At 39.5% G+C, this 15818-nt stretch overlaps 1 protein-coding gene across 1 annotated transcript in view; it reads left to right on the top strand.

The window, feature by feature from the left end:
* The window catches only part of TRPA1 (transient receptor potential cation channel subfamily A member 1), a 70448-nt gene extending 56280 nt beyond the window's left edge, over positions 1–14168 (top strand). Inside the window, exons 22-27 of the mRNA XM_006139794.3 lie at positions 1760–1889; positions 2767–2949; positions 5415–5483; positions 9821–9934; positions 12293–12390; positions 13345–14168. Coding sequence (XP_006139856.1) covers positions 1760–1889; positions 2767–2949; positions 5415–5483; positions 9821–9934; positions 12293–12390; positions 13345–13549 — 799 coding nt within the window. The 3' untranslated portion in view covers positions 13550–14168. The remainder of the gene's footprint in view (positions 1–1759; positions 1890–2766; positions 2950–5414; positions 5484–9820; positions 9935–12292; positions 12391–13344) is intronic.
* The last annotated feature ends 1650 nt before the right edge of the window (positions 14169–15818 follow it).

Below are 15818 nucleotides of genomic sequence, written 5' to 3'. Positions count from 1 at the left end.
CCCCCCCCAAATTGAAATTTTTTTATTTGGGGAGGTTTTTTTTTTTTTTTTTTTGCTACAGGGTGCATGCGCTTACCAGACAGACACAGAGACAGAGAGACAGAAAGCAAGAAATCTCCCCCCTGGGGGGACGGCCACGCTGCAATCCCTTCTCCTCCATTCTCCCCTTGGGATCTTGGGCATGCACGCACATGCACCTGGTGTGAGTTTTAAGCCACCCGGTTCAGGACACGAACCGCTGTCAACTACATGGGAGTCCAGTGACATAGCCATTACACTAACTGCTGGTCCCACAATTGGAAATTTTGAATTAAATGTTATTTCACATAATCATTTTAACAAGAGGTCAATGTTATTATTTGTATAAAAGAAGCTAAAGCACTTAGTTAAGTAACTTGCCCAAGATTTCAGCTAGTAAGTAAGACATAAGTATTTAATCAAAGTCCTTCTGACTCCACGGATCATGTTTTTCCACCATATTGTCTTTCTGTGTCATGGGCTCAATGACATGGAATCTAACCTGGCCCCTTAGAAAGGACACAGCATCATGGAAAAAGCAGTGGCCAGAAATCAAGAGTATTTATTAAAAGTCGGCTTAGGCATTGTCCCTCCCATGATTCTGTTACTGGTCACATATGGAAATTTAGCTGATGCCCTTTTAGTTTTATCATTTTGTGATTCTCTCTTTTAACAAGTTGTCTTTGGGGACCAGCAGTAAGCATAATGGCTAAGTCACTGAACTCCCATGTAGCCACCCACGGTTCGAGTCCCGGACCCGGTGGCTTAAACTCACGCTTGGTGCGTGTGCATGCATGCCCATGATCCCCAGAGGAGAATGGCGGAGAAGGGATTGCGTTGTGGCCATCCCCACTGGGGGGTGACTTCTCGCTTTCTATCTCTCTGTCTCTCTCTTTCTGGCAGGTGCACGCACCCTAGAGCAAAAACCTCTAAAAAAAAAAAAAAAACTAAGTTGTCTTTGCCAAAGGAAAAGTGCAAATTAATGGCCGCATGATACACCGATTATCTATGCAAACACTTCACGGGGTAGATGCTGGGGGTGAGAAAGGAAACTTAAGAAGGTAGTGAGGTGAGTGAACACACGTCACGTGTTATGCGCCCAGCAATTGGTGCCTATGGGGACGTGAGGTGATTTAGTCCATCTCTACCTGATGACTCACAATCGAGCTCTCTGATTCCTTTGTTAAGCATTTAGCAGCATATATATGAATAGAAAAGGTATGTTCTTTCTTTCCTCTGATTGTATTCATCTTCAGTGGGCGAGTGGTAAAATAACTACAGGGGAACATTAAGAAGGGAGAAAAAACAATGTATGAACAGCCTCAAAATAAGACTTGATTATTTATGAATTCTCACATCTTCTGTGTCAAAATAATTGGCATCAGTGGTCTCATCTGTGAAAACTAGCACCTTACCTAATATATGGTAAGTTTCACTAAATGAAATACACTTTGACCACAAAACTAAGTAAACACGGGCCAGCAGGTGGTGTAGTGGTTCAGCCTCTAGACTCCCCTATGATCAATCACAGCTTGAGTGTGTGTGTGTGTGTACATGCCCAAAATTCCAGGAAGAAAATGGAAGAAAGGGTTTGCTGTATGGCCATCTCTCCTGGCTAGTAATGTCTCACATTCCCTATCACTATCTCTGTCTCTCTCTAGAGAGTGCACATGATTTATAGCAAAAAAACTTTAAAAAAAAAAGTAAGTAAACACTTAAATCTTTTTTTTAATTTTTCTAGATTTGAAAATTGTGGAATTTTCATTGTTATGTTGGAGGTAATTTTGAAAACTTTACTGAGGTCTACAGTTGTATTTGTCTTCCTTCTTTTGGCTTTTGGACTCAGTTTTTATGTCCTTCTCAGTATACAGGTGAGGCAGCTGCACCAGTACTTGATTTTGTCACTGTGAATGTTGGAAATATATATGTGTACTTAAATCTAAATGGCTTAGAAATTAATAGAACAATATTTGAATATTTTTGTAATCTGATAGATCTTTCAAATGATTTTTACTGTAGTAAAAAGGGCAGTTGTTATACCTTATCTGCAGAGGATGCACTCCAAGACCCCCAGTGGATACTGACACCACAGAGAATATAAAACCCTAAATATGAGGGTCTTCAAGAAAGGCTCATGCCAATTTGTATTATGAAAAAACTATGCACAGATTTCAGTTTCTTTATCCACAAAATAAATTCATGCTTTAACTCTATCTTTCCCATGAAGTTTTGAAATCTCTTTGTATACTATGGCTTTTCCTATACATGTATAACTATGAGAAAGTTTAATTTATATATTGAATACAGCAAGAGATTAATGATAAAATAGTACAATTATGTCAATATTCTGTAACAAAAGTTATGTGAATGTGGTCTCTCTGTTTCAAATCATCCTGTTGTATTGCCTTCACCTATTTTGGGACCATTGTTGACCATGGGTAACTGAAACTGTGGAAAGCACAACCACAGAGATGGGAAGATTACTGACTGTATAGTGTTACTAAATAACTTTTCATATTGTCAAAAAGCTGATGCATAATGTACAATGACTTCTTTTATGTGCAGAAAACATATTTTTGATGACTTTGCTTCAGTTTAATAATGCATCTCCCTGCATTTCAGTAGCTATGTGCCTATGACTTTTAAAAAGTATTCTTAATATAATTTCTATCACTTTATTCCCCAGGGAACATTTGTTTTCATTATATACATTTACATTTCATTTTTAATCTTGCTGTCTTTTCCTAGGATGCCTTCAGCTCTCCAGTGCTCTCTATAATCCAGACTTTCAGCATGATGCTAGGGGATGTCAATTATCGAGACTCCTTCCTAGAGCCATTTTTGAGAGATGAATTGGCATATCCATTTCTGTCCTTTTCACAACTTACTGTATTCACGATATTTGTTCCAATCGCCCTGATGAATTTACTCGTAAGTAATTTATCCTTGTACTTCCTGTTTGTTAATTATTTGGAACATTTAATAATGATACTTGTTCTTAGCTCCCTTGATCTCCCTGCATTGACGGGGGATGTCATTAAACACTCCATTGTTCCCTGGAGTATACTGGACACATTAGGAGTATGATCAGGGGATGCATAGATGCATTCCTTTGGCAAGTGCTTCCAAAGAGTCTACTAAGTGCCAGCCACCATTGCAGGTTCTGAGGAACCACAGTGAAGAAAACAAGGAAGTACTCAGACCTTAACTAATCACAAATGAGTCAGGTACTTAGGTAATAAACAAATACGTAGCAGGAAAAAAATGACCTGGGGGTGGATAAATGCTATGAAGAACTAAAAATTAAGAATCCCAGTGACTTGAGTCTTACCTAGATCTTAACCAATTTTCCCCATTTCCAGTATTTACCCAGATATGAATGTTCCCAGAGTATTCCAAGCAATCCCTCATGCCTCCCGGACTCTGTAAAGTCTCTTCCTTTTGCCTGGAAAAATCTCCCATCATGGGTTAATGCTGTTTTCAAAACTCAGCTCAAGTTTTATCTCTTCTGGGCAGACTTCCTTAATCAATATCTCAAGCCCCTTACCTTAGTCTGAATTGGGTGCTCTTTCCTTGTGTTAGCACAGTTTTAAGGACATAAATCAGAGAAAGAGGGTCGTAATGACCTACTTCCTAGGTAACTATGAAGATTAAATGCACTAATACATTTCACTTAAAAACAGTGCTTGACTCTTGGTAAGTTCAAGAATTATTAGCTACTATTCTTTTTTAGAGAGAGATTTTTACTATAGGGAGTATGTGTTCTCTGGAGAGACAGAGAGACAGAAAGGGAGAAATCACCTTCCCCCAGGGGGGATGGCCAAGCCACAGTCCCTTATCCTCCATTCTCCTCTCAGGATTTTGGACACGCACGCATGTGCGCCCAGTGTGAGTATTAAGTTACTGGGTCTGGGACTCGAACCACAGTCAACCATGTGGTAGTCTTGCGACGTAAACATTACTCCATCTGCTGGTCCAGCTGTTAGCTACTTTCAAATGTTAACAATTAGCCTGTTCTCTGATTCACAAGCTCAGATGTCTTTAGAGCCCTACTTTAGATACCATGCAGGTATCTTGAATGTGTGAAGCGGCAAGTATGAGACAGCTGGTTTTGATAGGGACTTTGTAAATTGGAGTGACTACCCATCTAAAAGCTGGCCAATTTAAAACCAAAAAACATTATTTGCTGACTAAATGTAGTTCTCAGTACTAGTTGACAAGCCCTAGAATATACTCTTCCATGTTCATTCATTCGGCAAATAAATTCTATACCTACTATGTGCCTGTTCTATTCAAAGCACTGAGCACACATGATAACCCAGACGAAGCCCTTCTCTCAGGGAGCTTATTTAACTTGGAATAAGAATCTCAGAATTTGAGAGCAGGCACTGTGTTTTTTCTCTCTGGTGCAGCATGCAGGATGCTGGCTTAGCATAGGCTCAGACTAAATAACTAAAAAATAAATGGAAGAGTGAATGAAATGAATTAATTTAATTAGATGGAGCAAGACTGACCAAATGGCTCCCCCTCACCTGAATCTTTCTAGGCATGGATTTCTAGAGGAAGGTTTCTCACCAGAGCCTCACCCACCCCTTAAGTATGCCTTTCCTTGCCAAACATAAGACAGAAAATCTTTCATTGCCTCAGTTTAACATTTTAACTTTTGTCGTTTGTCAAGTCACTCTTGTCTACCGTAGTTGAGAAACTTTTGGTGGAGCCTTCACTCCAACGATTAGCACGGCTATACCCAAGTACATCTGATATCACATTCACATTAAAAAATAACATATTTTTACTTCAAATTAAAATAACTTTTAAGTTAATTGTAGTCTTTACATTTTCATGATAACACTTAAGATTACTCGACCCACCAGGGTGGCCATCATTGCGTTTTTCTGTGAAGTGTACTAACAGAGCACTGTGCAGCCACTGCCGGGAGATCACGTGCCCATTGTAGCCAGAGACCTTGCTACAGTTTAAATGTTTGTATTCTTGCAAAATGAATATTTTGAAACCTACTCACCAAGGGGATGGTATTAGAAGGTGGGGCCTCTGGGAGTTGGTTAGGTCATGAAGACAGAGTCCTCGTCAATAAGATTAGTGCCTTTATAAAAGAGGTAAGACGGAGCTCGTTAGTTCTCTTTCGCCCTCTTACCACATAAGAACATATAGAAGGTGCTAACTATGACGAACATACCCTTACCAAATACCAAATCCAGCACTGCCTTGATTCTCAGACTCCAGAAATGTAAACAATATACTTCTGCTGTTCATAAATTATCAGTTTAAAGTATTTTTTATAACAGTGTGAATAGAATAAGACAAGCTTCAAGTGCATTTTTAGGCATGCCATTAAATGATCATGATCAAATTTTATGTCATACATCACACTTCAGATTGGTTTGGCAGTTGGTGACATTGCTGAAGTCCAGAAACATGCATCACTGAAAAGGATTGCTATGCAGGTAAGTATTATATTCATTTTAAACCTATTGAAATTAACATCATAGTAATTATCTGCATATAATAGCTGATTTTCTGAGAACATAGTTATTTACTATAGATATTTTCTCAATACAGAGTGGTAACATCTTATATCTGTTTGCATATTCTCTGATATACCTACTATAATCAAAGGAAGAAATTATGAAAAAAATCTTAGAACAATCTCAAAAAAGGAAACTGAAAAATTGTCTGAGCCTCTCTTTAAGGTCAATACATGGTCAACCAGCTAGCTAGCTGTTCAACCAAGAATATCACTGATGTAAGGTACTCTGTCTTGTCATAGTTCAGCTGCTCAAAAGAGCTCCCAATATTTGTGAAATACAATTACAGGGCTCGCATGGCATATTTTGTATTGAAGTCTTAACAGTATCCTGTACTCCTGTGATATACCTCTCATTTTTCTTGACAATTTGACACAAATCTTGCTAGAGTCAAAGGTTTGTGGATAGGTTTTTGGCTACTGAATCTTGTGGGGTAGTTTCCTGACATACAACACAAAGATGCTTCTATGCTTTTAATTGTATTGTCTTTCTGTTTGAAACTTGAATGGGAGTATTTGATGTTTCAAGAGTATCTGATGACCAGTTGAATTATGCATTCAAAAACTTAGGACAATTTGAGAAAAATCTATACTAAGATATAACTTCCTCTTTGCTTTCACATCTTCACTTTTCTTTGTCACAATTCTTTTTTCTCTGTTACTCATTCAGCTATACATTATAATCTTTATTTATGTAAAAAAACAATGTTCCAGTGCATGGAATGTGCAAAGCACACTACAAGCATGAGAACTAGAAAAATAAAGGGATGTGATCCCTGACTTTTCCAACTAAAAGATGGCTACTTAGAGTACCAACTTAACATTCAGAGACTAAAATATCAAAAATCAGCTTAGAACCATTCTTAAACTCTGTGCTCTGTGATTCGGCTATGTATCATACAGAGAGTACATTTTTAGAGAACAAAAATACAAGAATTAAATGGGTATCAGATACAGAAAATAAATGCCAAAATAATTGAGGAATGCTGCATGGAGGAAGTGGGAGAGTCCATGTCTGGTGGGAGTTAACAAGTTGGCCAGGCTGTTTTTGAAAGGAGGAACCCAGGAGGAGCAAAGGGCTGAGGCAGAGCGAGAAGAAATGGCTATTGTGCTGTTAGAAGGCTCTTCACCTGAAATGCCAGTTCACAGTGGAGGTGATCAGGTGGCTCCAGGTGATCGAGGCCTTATTCAAAAACAGCAAAGACAAAGCAAAACTTTGAAAGGGCACTAAATGATGAAGTGCATTAAATTATTCTGTTAGTCAGTGGAGAGATATTATCAGCCCTTACAAAAAGAACATGTCATGTAAGATGATTTGCTCTTATCTTGGTTAAGTGGGGCAAGATTGAGGGAAGAAAGAGCTGAGGACAGGTCACCACTCTAACAAAGACCAAGTATAATGTTCCAGGCAGGTGCATAAAGAGAAGGGATGGACAGACCTCTTGACAGGCATGACAGCAGTACTTAATACTATTCCAATCATTTTTTTTTTAATGAGAGAGAACACAGGAGGGAGCAAGAGAGATGGGTATTTTTGATAGGATCTCACCATGTCACAAGCTCCCTTCCCTGGCCTTCAAGTTAGCTAGGACCACAGACATGTTCCAACATGCCCAGACTGTTTAAAATGTCTTAGGGAAGCCTGATAAATTACACCTCAGTAGGCTTCAGTTGAAAAGCATAACCATATATTGTGGCTACTCTGGTCCCTGATACCAAATAGCACAAATCCCAGTACCTCCATATTATCTCTTTTTGTTTTGGATCAAGAACAGCAGTGACTCAGGCCAGCAGGTGGCATGGTGGTGAAGGTGACTGGATCCGACATGATAGACTGCATAGTTTGACTCCTAGACCCAGTGGCTTGAAAAACATGCTGTGCATGTGTTTTTGTGTATGTGTGTGTGTGTACCCAAAATCCCAAGAGGAAAATGGAGGAGGAGGGGATTGTGGCATGGCCATCTTCCCCTAGGGAGTGCTTTCTCACTTTCCCTCTCTCTCTGTCTCTATGTCCTGTGAGCACACACACCCTGTAGCAAATTAAACAAACAAATGAAAACAGCATTGGCTCATAAATCAGGATATCATTTCCTTATTTCCCCTGAGTTGTTTTTTAAGTGACATTCTACATCCATTCAGAAACCTAAACCAGAGCTCACATCAAAACTGGGGCATGAGGGGATATCAGTAAAGTATTTCATAAGGAACCATTTAATCCTTTCTCAAAATCATCGCAAACACGGGAACCAGCAGTTAGCATAATGGCTGTGTCACTGGACTCCCACATAGTCGACTGTGGTTCGCGTCCCGGAACCCACGCCGGGCGCATGTGAGTGCGTGCCCAAGATACCAAGAGGAGAATGGAGGAGAAGGGATTGCGGCGTGGCCATCCCCTCTGGGGGGTGATTTCTCGCTTTCTGTCTCTCTGTCTCTGTCTGTCTGTCTGGTGAGTGGAGCGCACACATCCTATAGTGAAAAACCTCTCAAAAAAAAAAAATCATCTCAAACACAAGTGGGCACAGAAGGTTCTCTGAGCAGCAGACACTGCGAGGTTATTGGAACTGTCGGTCTCAGGTACAGGAGTTTTGAGTATATGGAGGGTCTCGGAACTGCTGGTCTGTTTTTCTTCATTGGTGTCCCTACTCTCTGGCACAGCATTGGCAGCTGAAGATCCATTAACATTCATAGTCCCCCCACAAATTCAGAAAGAAAAACCACAGAGCTTTTCATGTCCTTCAACATGGAAAACCCACCAGTAAGAGGGAGTAAAGATGCTACTTAGCCCAGTGGAGCCATGCTCTGTCAGTCCTGCTAGACCTGCAGTGGACTTGGGGCTGTTTGCCGACTTCCCCCACAACCATCTTTGAGAGGGCAATCTGGCAGTTCCTTTATAGACAATGAACAGGGTTAAGACATACCCTGCACTTTATCTATTGGCAAGTACTTGGCTGGAATAAATTATTTTCAATAGCGTTTAAGTGAATGTGGCCTCTAAAAAATTTATATGGAAAGGAAAATTGCCCTAAAGACTCGAAGATGAAAAAGAACCCTGAAAATTATAGAAACTAAAAGAAAATATATTACTGGCATTATTAATAACAATACAAGAAAGCATAGCTTTTTTTGAATGGCAGTAAGTTTATAAAAATACTAGGGGGCCCAGCTGTGGTAACACAGACTTTCAGGCATTGCCTTGTAATACTGGAGTCATCTGGGAGGCTACTGGTTCAATGGAGCACACTGGGTGTGCCCAAAGGCATACCTGTGATCCTGGCTGGCTGGAAGGCTTGGGGGGATGGATCATAGTATGGAGAGAATTTATCAAGGCCACCTGTTTTTCTCTTTCTCTCTCTTCTCTCTCTCAGGAAAGAAAGGACAAACAAACAAAATAGCAGGGAAGCTATATAGGGAGTGTGTCTTGTGGGGGATGGTGGGGATCACAATTTCTAGCAGTGAGGTCAGGGAAGTTCTTACCACGTCACCATTTATGACTGTATATCACTTAAGTGCCCATATATTGCAAACATATGGTCTTAGATTAGAAAGTAAATCTAATTACATAGTAACTATAAAAGATATCTGAACAGATACAAAGGGCTATAACAAAAGTCAAAGATAAATTTGGCAAACACAAACAAAAACTAAGGTTGAAAATATGAGGATTAAACTAAGTATTTTCTCATGTTAAAAATATTCAAGGAAATGAAATATTGCATCACTGAAAATAGAAATTAGTCACCATATGTCATGGAACTGTAATCTCCATGCATGGAAATCTGTAACATACTTTTAGACATGCTAGTTCTAAGTCTCACTGTTTACCTTTGTATTCTCTAGTAAACATTCCTTTTTCTCTCCTGTCCTAGGTACATATTCATATCACTCACACTTCCCAGACACATGCACTTTGTAGTACTATTGCAGTACTCCAAGAATATGGATCTTTAACATTTATATTGCCAGTGCGGATCACAGTATCTGAACAATAAACATCTGCTGACTTAAAGTGATTTCCTTCTTTAAACAACTTGCCCCTGACTACAATCTCTGGCCTTGCCTTGGCAGTGGACGGGGTGAGAAATAGGGGCAGGTGACTGAGTGCTAGAGGTGCAGGGCACCTGGCCAGCCCAGCTGCCATGCATAAATCAGGACGTAGGAATCAGTTTTCATTTGGATGTACTAGAGATGGCTTTTGTGGAGTTTAAGAATTCCAGATGCTAATTAACAATTCTGCCCATAAATCCGAAATTTGCTTAGGTGGAACTTCATACCAGCTTAGAGAAGAAGCTGCCACTGTGGTTCCTACGCAAAGTGGATCAGAAATCCATCGTCGTGTATCCCAACAGACCCAGACACGGGGGAAGGTTATTAGTAAGTACGCAAGCAAGTCACAGAAAAAGGACGTGATGCTGTTTGACTCTGATGCCTCATGTTATCCCAAAGGGTACTCTGAGTCTGCTCTGCCTTGGGAAAGAAATAGTTGTGTTCTGGAAAAGCACACATAATAAACTCCCAGTGATGGACAGTGGGGAGGGAGACCTCTGCTTCTTCCAGGAGAGGCACATCCACGGCATCTGCATGAACAAGTTCCTCAGCCCTGTGAAAGCAGATGGGTGGGCGTACCAGCCATGCCTCTCAGCATCATTTTTACGGCGCAAGTATACTTTGTCTATTCGTATCTTACTCATATTTATGTGAAGGTATACATACAGGTATGCAATTCTGCATACATACTTAGAACATGTAATAAAGAACACACATAGACATATCCATCGTTCCATTTAATCCATGAGGCAAGACCCCCAGTGGATGCCTAAAGCCAGATTGCACTGAGCCCTACATAGACTACATTTTTCTTATGCATTCAATACCTATGATGAAGTTTAAGTTATAAATAAGGCACAGTAAGATATGAATTGCAGCTGATAATGAAATAAAACAATTGCAACAATGGACTGTAAAGAAAGCTATGTGCATATGGTTTCTCTCTCAAACTATCTGATTGTACTGTGCTCAGTTATTTTTGGACCACAGTTGATCATAGATGACTGAAATGACAATAGGCAAAATTGCAGATAAGAGGGAACCACTGCACACAGACACACACACACACACACACACACACACACACACACACACACACACACACACACACACACACACACACACACACACACATATGCCTGTGTGCACGCAAAGACGAAGTGTCCACTGCAGAAAATATACAAAAGCTAACAAAGACAATTGCATTATAAGGAAAAAGAGACGAGACTAAGAGTTAGAAGTACTAGATGCTAATCCTAACCATGCCTGGGCTTCCCCTGTCTCTGTGATTGTTCTTCCTGAGTTCTTTGCAGGTTGGTTTTCCCACGTGAGGTCATAAAATGATAGTCAACCTAAGTAACCATCTATGCTATATTCCACCTATTGCCCTATCTGATTTCATTCCTATCTGTGGTTGCAGTTACTACAGAAACAGAATGCTCAGCAATTGTTTTCTCTAGCCTCGCATCCACCTTTGCATTCCAGGTCCCTCTTCAGATGTCTAATTGACATCTCCACTTGTATGTCTCAAGGAAGCCTAAATTCAGCATATTTGAAACCAAACTCTTTTCCCATGTTTCACCCCCTTTTCATATCCCCTACAGGAAAACAATGTAAAAGTCCTGGTTCTTCTCTGAAGGCCCTTATTGCAATTACCATCAGCAGCAATTATTTGCCTGTGTAAGCGCTCCCCCAGGACTCTCACTTCCCCTCATGCTCTGTGTCCTGTAAGTCCAGTCAGTCCCCATGGGGCCTATACACGTCACCGTTTTCTCTTGCCAAACTACCTCATTTTTGGTCATTTCACATCAGCCCTTGACACTCTCTAGTCTCCCCACGGTTTAAAATATATTAAATTAAAACAAGATAAGGTCAACTCCATGACCTGGTGCTTCAGGGAGCTAGATCTTACATAACCTATTGCAGGGTTTGAATCTTGGCCCTGGCTGCTTGAAAAATGCACTGAGCCTGTGTGTGCACATGCCTGAAATCCCAACAGGATGGAAAATTGAAGGAGATTGCTGCATGATCCGCCTCATTGAGGGGGTATTGCTTTATTCCTCTCCTTCTCTCTCTGTCTCTCTTTCTGGCAAGCACACATGCCCCTTGTCAAAATTTTTTAAAAAGAAAAGAAAAAAATAAGACATATTAAGATAACATTTTGGAAATTTTCCATGTGAAACATGCTTGGTTGGGCTATGTTGGATAATAATGGTACATTTTAGCAAATTAATAACTAATCCAGAATGGAATACCACCTCCCAGCAAAGGTAGTTTTGATAACTATTTATTATATGATTCAGTTAAGCCATTTTCTATTATTTTACTCCTATATTATTTGTACTTTAAAATGTCTTTCTCTTTAACATGATTTCATTTCATAGCCCTTTACATGTCTGATCTTCACAGCAGACTGTGCGTCCTTTGCAGGCCACAGGTATGATTTACAAATACACAGAATCTTTAAAAAGTTCACAAAAAATGACTATGATGGATAAACGATGAACAGATTTCAAAGTCTTTGCACCCCCCCAAAATTCCTACTCGAATTCTATTCTATGGGCTTTCTGAAGTCCCTTTGTATTTGTGCTAGTGAACCTGGCTCAGTGACTGAATTATGAATGGCATATGTTTAAGAACTAGTTCCTGAATTCCACCTAAATAGCTATTATCTTTTATCCATAGCGTATATTTTGCTATTTATTTTGCGTTAAAGAAGCAAAACAAGAAATGCCACATACTGATACATCTTTAGAAATGGAAATATTGAAGCAGAAATACAGGTATGTATTTTTTCTTCTATCTGTATTTGAGAAACTTAGAACTCTTAAATAATAATGCAAGGCATAAAATTAAATGTTGTAGTGGTGTTTACTTCTTTCCATATATTAAGTCATGTTTTAGTGACTGATGTGGCTAGCGTATTGAGAATCATGAGAAGTTTTTTGGACCTAACAACTTTCTTGTTGCCTTCTAAATAATAAGTGAATGAAGACTAGAATGTTGGTTTCCTTATTCTTGGGGGCAGTATGGTGAACCTCTGCTCATCAGTCTTCTAAATTCAAACAGCGAGGCTTCAAAAATTTTTTAGGGTTTCTGGAATAGCTATGTCATGACAGTATTTAAACATAAACTTTTTAGGGTTTAGCTGGGTTTTAACCTCTATTCAACTACTTACCAACATTATGACTCTCAGGAAATTGCTTAACCTCTCTGTGCAATGGTTTCTTATCTGTAAACCAGAAACAAAAACAAACTAGGCCCGAATTAACAATACAACCTTGGGAAAATCCCTTATATACACCGAGACCAGTAGATGGAGTAATGGTTATGTTACTGGACTCCCACGTAGTTGATCACAGTTTGAGTCCCAGACCTGGTGGCTTAAAACTCATGCCAGGCATCTGTGTGTGTGTGCCCAAACTCCCAAGAGAAGAATGGAGGAGAAAAGATTTTGGCATGGCCCACTGGGAGGTGATTTCTCATTTTCTGTCTCTCTGTCCTTCCAGCAAGTATAGGCACCCTATAGGAAAAGTCTCTCTTAAAAATAAACATATAAATAAAATTTAAATAAAAAACTTAAAAGATATGTACTCCTTGGAAAGATTATGAATACAATGAGGCTATAATCTGGGCACAATGAATCTAAAACAGAACACCTCTAGCACCTCCACCTTCCTACTCAGAAGGGCGAAAACAATTGAAAATAAATTCACAAAACTTGTATGTTCTTTCAGGCTGAAAGATGTCACTTCTCTCCTGGAAAAACAGCATGAGCTCATCAAACTCATCATTCAGAAGATGGAGATCATCTCTGAGACAGAAGATGAAGATAACCATTGTTCTTTTCAAGACAGGTTTAAAAAGGAGCAGTTGGAACAAAGGAACAGCAAATGGAATTCTGTGTTGAAAGCAGTAAAGGCAAAAACACACTGCTCCTAGTATTAGTTACCCAGACCTGTCGCAGGGTTTCCAACAGGGAGTTCACACAACTTACAACTTGGAGAACGAAGAAGCAGCAGAAATCTGATTGATTTCACTACACGTGAAATCATGGTTCTTGCATTCTATATAAAAGTGAACTGTCTCCCTCTATTCACATTTTCTGTCAATTAGTATGTATTAGAAATAACATGACTGATATCTTCAAGTTGGACTTTAATTAAAGATAATCTCATTATTTGAATGGGCATAAAATAACTTGCTAAAACTTATATTTTTAGTGATAAGGAGTAATAATGTGACTACTAAGCTAGAATGCAAAACCAATACTGAATTCCTGCTTGGTAATTATATAACATGTGATGTCTTAGATAACAAGCTCGAGTATTGATTGAGTATTACACTTGAAAGGTTATTTTGTGTTGGAAGAAATTGGGGGTTGTCACCTATGCACCTGTCTGTTCCTGTTATGACAACTACCCCACCCTCCTGCTGCTCCCAGTGCGCTTGTCATTTTGAGCTACATAGCTTAAATCCAGATTAACAGACTTTCTGATGTGCATGAATTTTACTGCAGATGTTATTTCTGCATTTTTTGTCAGTGATCGTAATAAATCTAAAACCTATACAGTCAATTTTCAGTGATTATTGTGCGAGCCTTTTATTGCATTTAATTTTTTTGAGGTTTGTAAAAATTCCTCCATCACATTTGTCCTTTCTTGTTTTGATGTCTAGTACAAATTATGACTTAATCACATGGATTATTATCGATCGTTTCAAGATCTTCTCTTATTTTCCCCTTCATTCTGATTTTCACAGTTACCCTCTCTCTCTGCCCCCAGAAGATACCCATTCTAATTAATATGAGGGGACTCCATAGAGTTCATGAAAAATGGAATAAAGAATGAGCCTATTTGGGTTCAAAAAATTTTAAAGCCATGCATAATTTTCTCACACTATGCATGTTCTATGCATTTTTTGAAGACCCCTTGTATGTCTGGCTATGCATGTGTCTTTGCGTTATGTTGAGCAGTGTGATTTTGAGTGTGTTTTTATTTACATAGATGTTATTATGGCATGGCTCTTATTCTGTTTCTTCTTTCTACTGGACTTTATGTTTACAAGATTCAACTGTGTTACCATATATCCATCTAGTACAGGGCTTCAGACAATAGCTTACTATTTCCTGTGTGCAAGAAATGGACATCTTCCAATGATAAATTTGCTTAAAAACATTGACTTGTTTATTCAAATTTAAACAAGATGAAAAATATGTTAAACCAAACTGACCTAATTCATGAGTAGCACCCCTGTTCTACTTCTTTTTTATTTTTTTATTTTTTTGGAGAGGTTTTTGCTTTAGGGTATGTGCACTCACCAGACAGAGAGAGACAAAGAGACAGAAAACAAGAAATCACCCCCCGGGGGACACCACAATCCCTTCCCCTCCATTATCCTCTCGGGATCTTGGACATGTATGCACATGCGCCCGGCATGAGTTTAAGCCACCGGGTTTGGGACTTGAACCGCAGTCAACTACGTGGGAGTCCAGCAACATAGCCATTACGCTAACTGCTGGTCCTCCCCTGTTCTACTTCAAAAACTCGCAATTACAGTATTCTGGTCTGACGGCAAGCTCTGTCAGTCTTTCTCAAATTCTAAGAGAATGAAATGGCCCTTCTCTCATCAAAATCACTGCGGACGTAACCACTCAGTGTGCAATACATAATCACTGTGCTGCACCTTCCTGCCTCAGGATGAATTTGACCCAAGCCAATAAACGATGTGCCAGTAAATGTCCAGCCAGAAGATCAGAGATTCTGAAAATTTCCATCACCTGGTGAATGACTGTCCACCAAACTTTATCAAGCTATGAAACATAATTAGCATGCTAATTTTATAATATGAAGTATATTCCTTATATGACACATCTAATTTTCCAAAAATTTTTTTTGTCTTGTTACTTCTTCCATGTGAAAGAGAACACACAAGAGAGAGACAAGCATCCCCACCAGGGTCCCCACCTGGGACCCACCCTCAGCCTCAGCCGGCCTGGATCACAGCATGTCTGCACACACACCTGTGTGAGGAGGCCCTGTGACACAAACTCAGGACATCTCCATGTGGGTCCAGTTGTGCTACCACTGTTCTTCTCTCTGGATCCACAATTTTACATTTTTAAAGTGGCTTCAATTGTTTTTTTTCCTTACTATGAAGAAAAGCTAATGAGAGACAAAGCCGAAGGTCAGGCACAGCTCTGCTTGGAAAG

The sequence above is a fragment of the Tupaia chinensis genome, unplaced genomic scaffold (genome assembly GCF_000334495.1).
Source record: "Tupaia chinensis unplaced genomic scaffold, TupChi_1.0 Scaffold000002_1, whole genome shotgun sequence".
Classification (NCBI taxonomy): Eukaryota; Metazoa; Chordata; class Mammalia; order Scandentia; family Tupaiidae; genus Tupaia; species Tupaia belangeri.
This window is presented reverse-complemented; position numbering and strand designations above follow the sequence as displayed.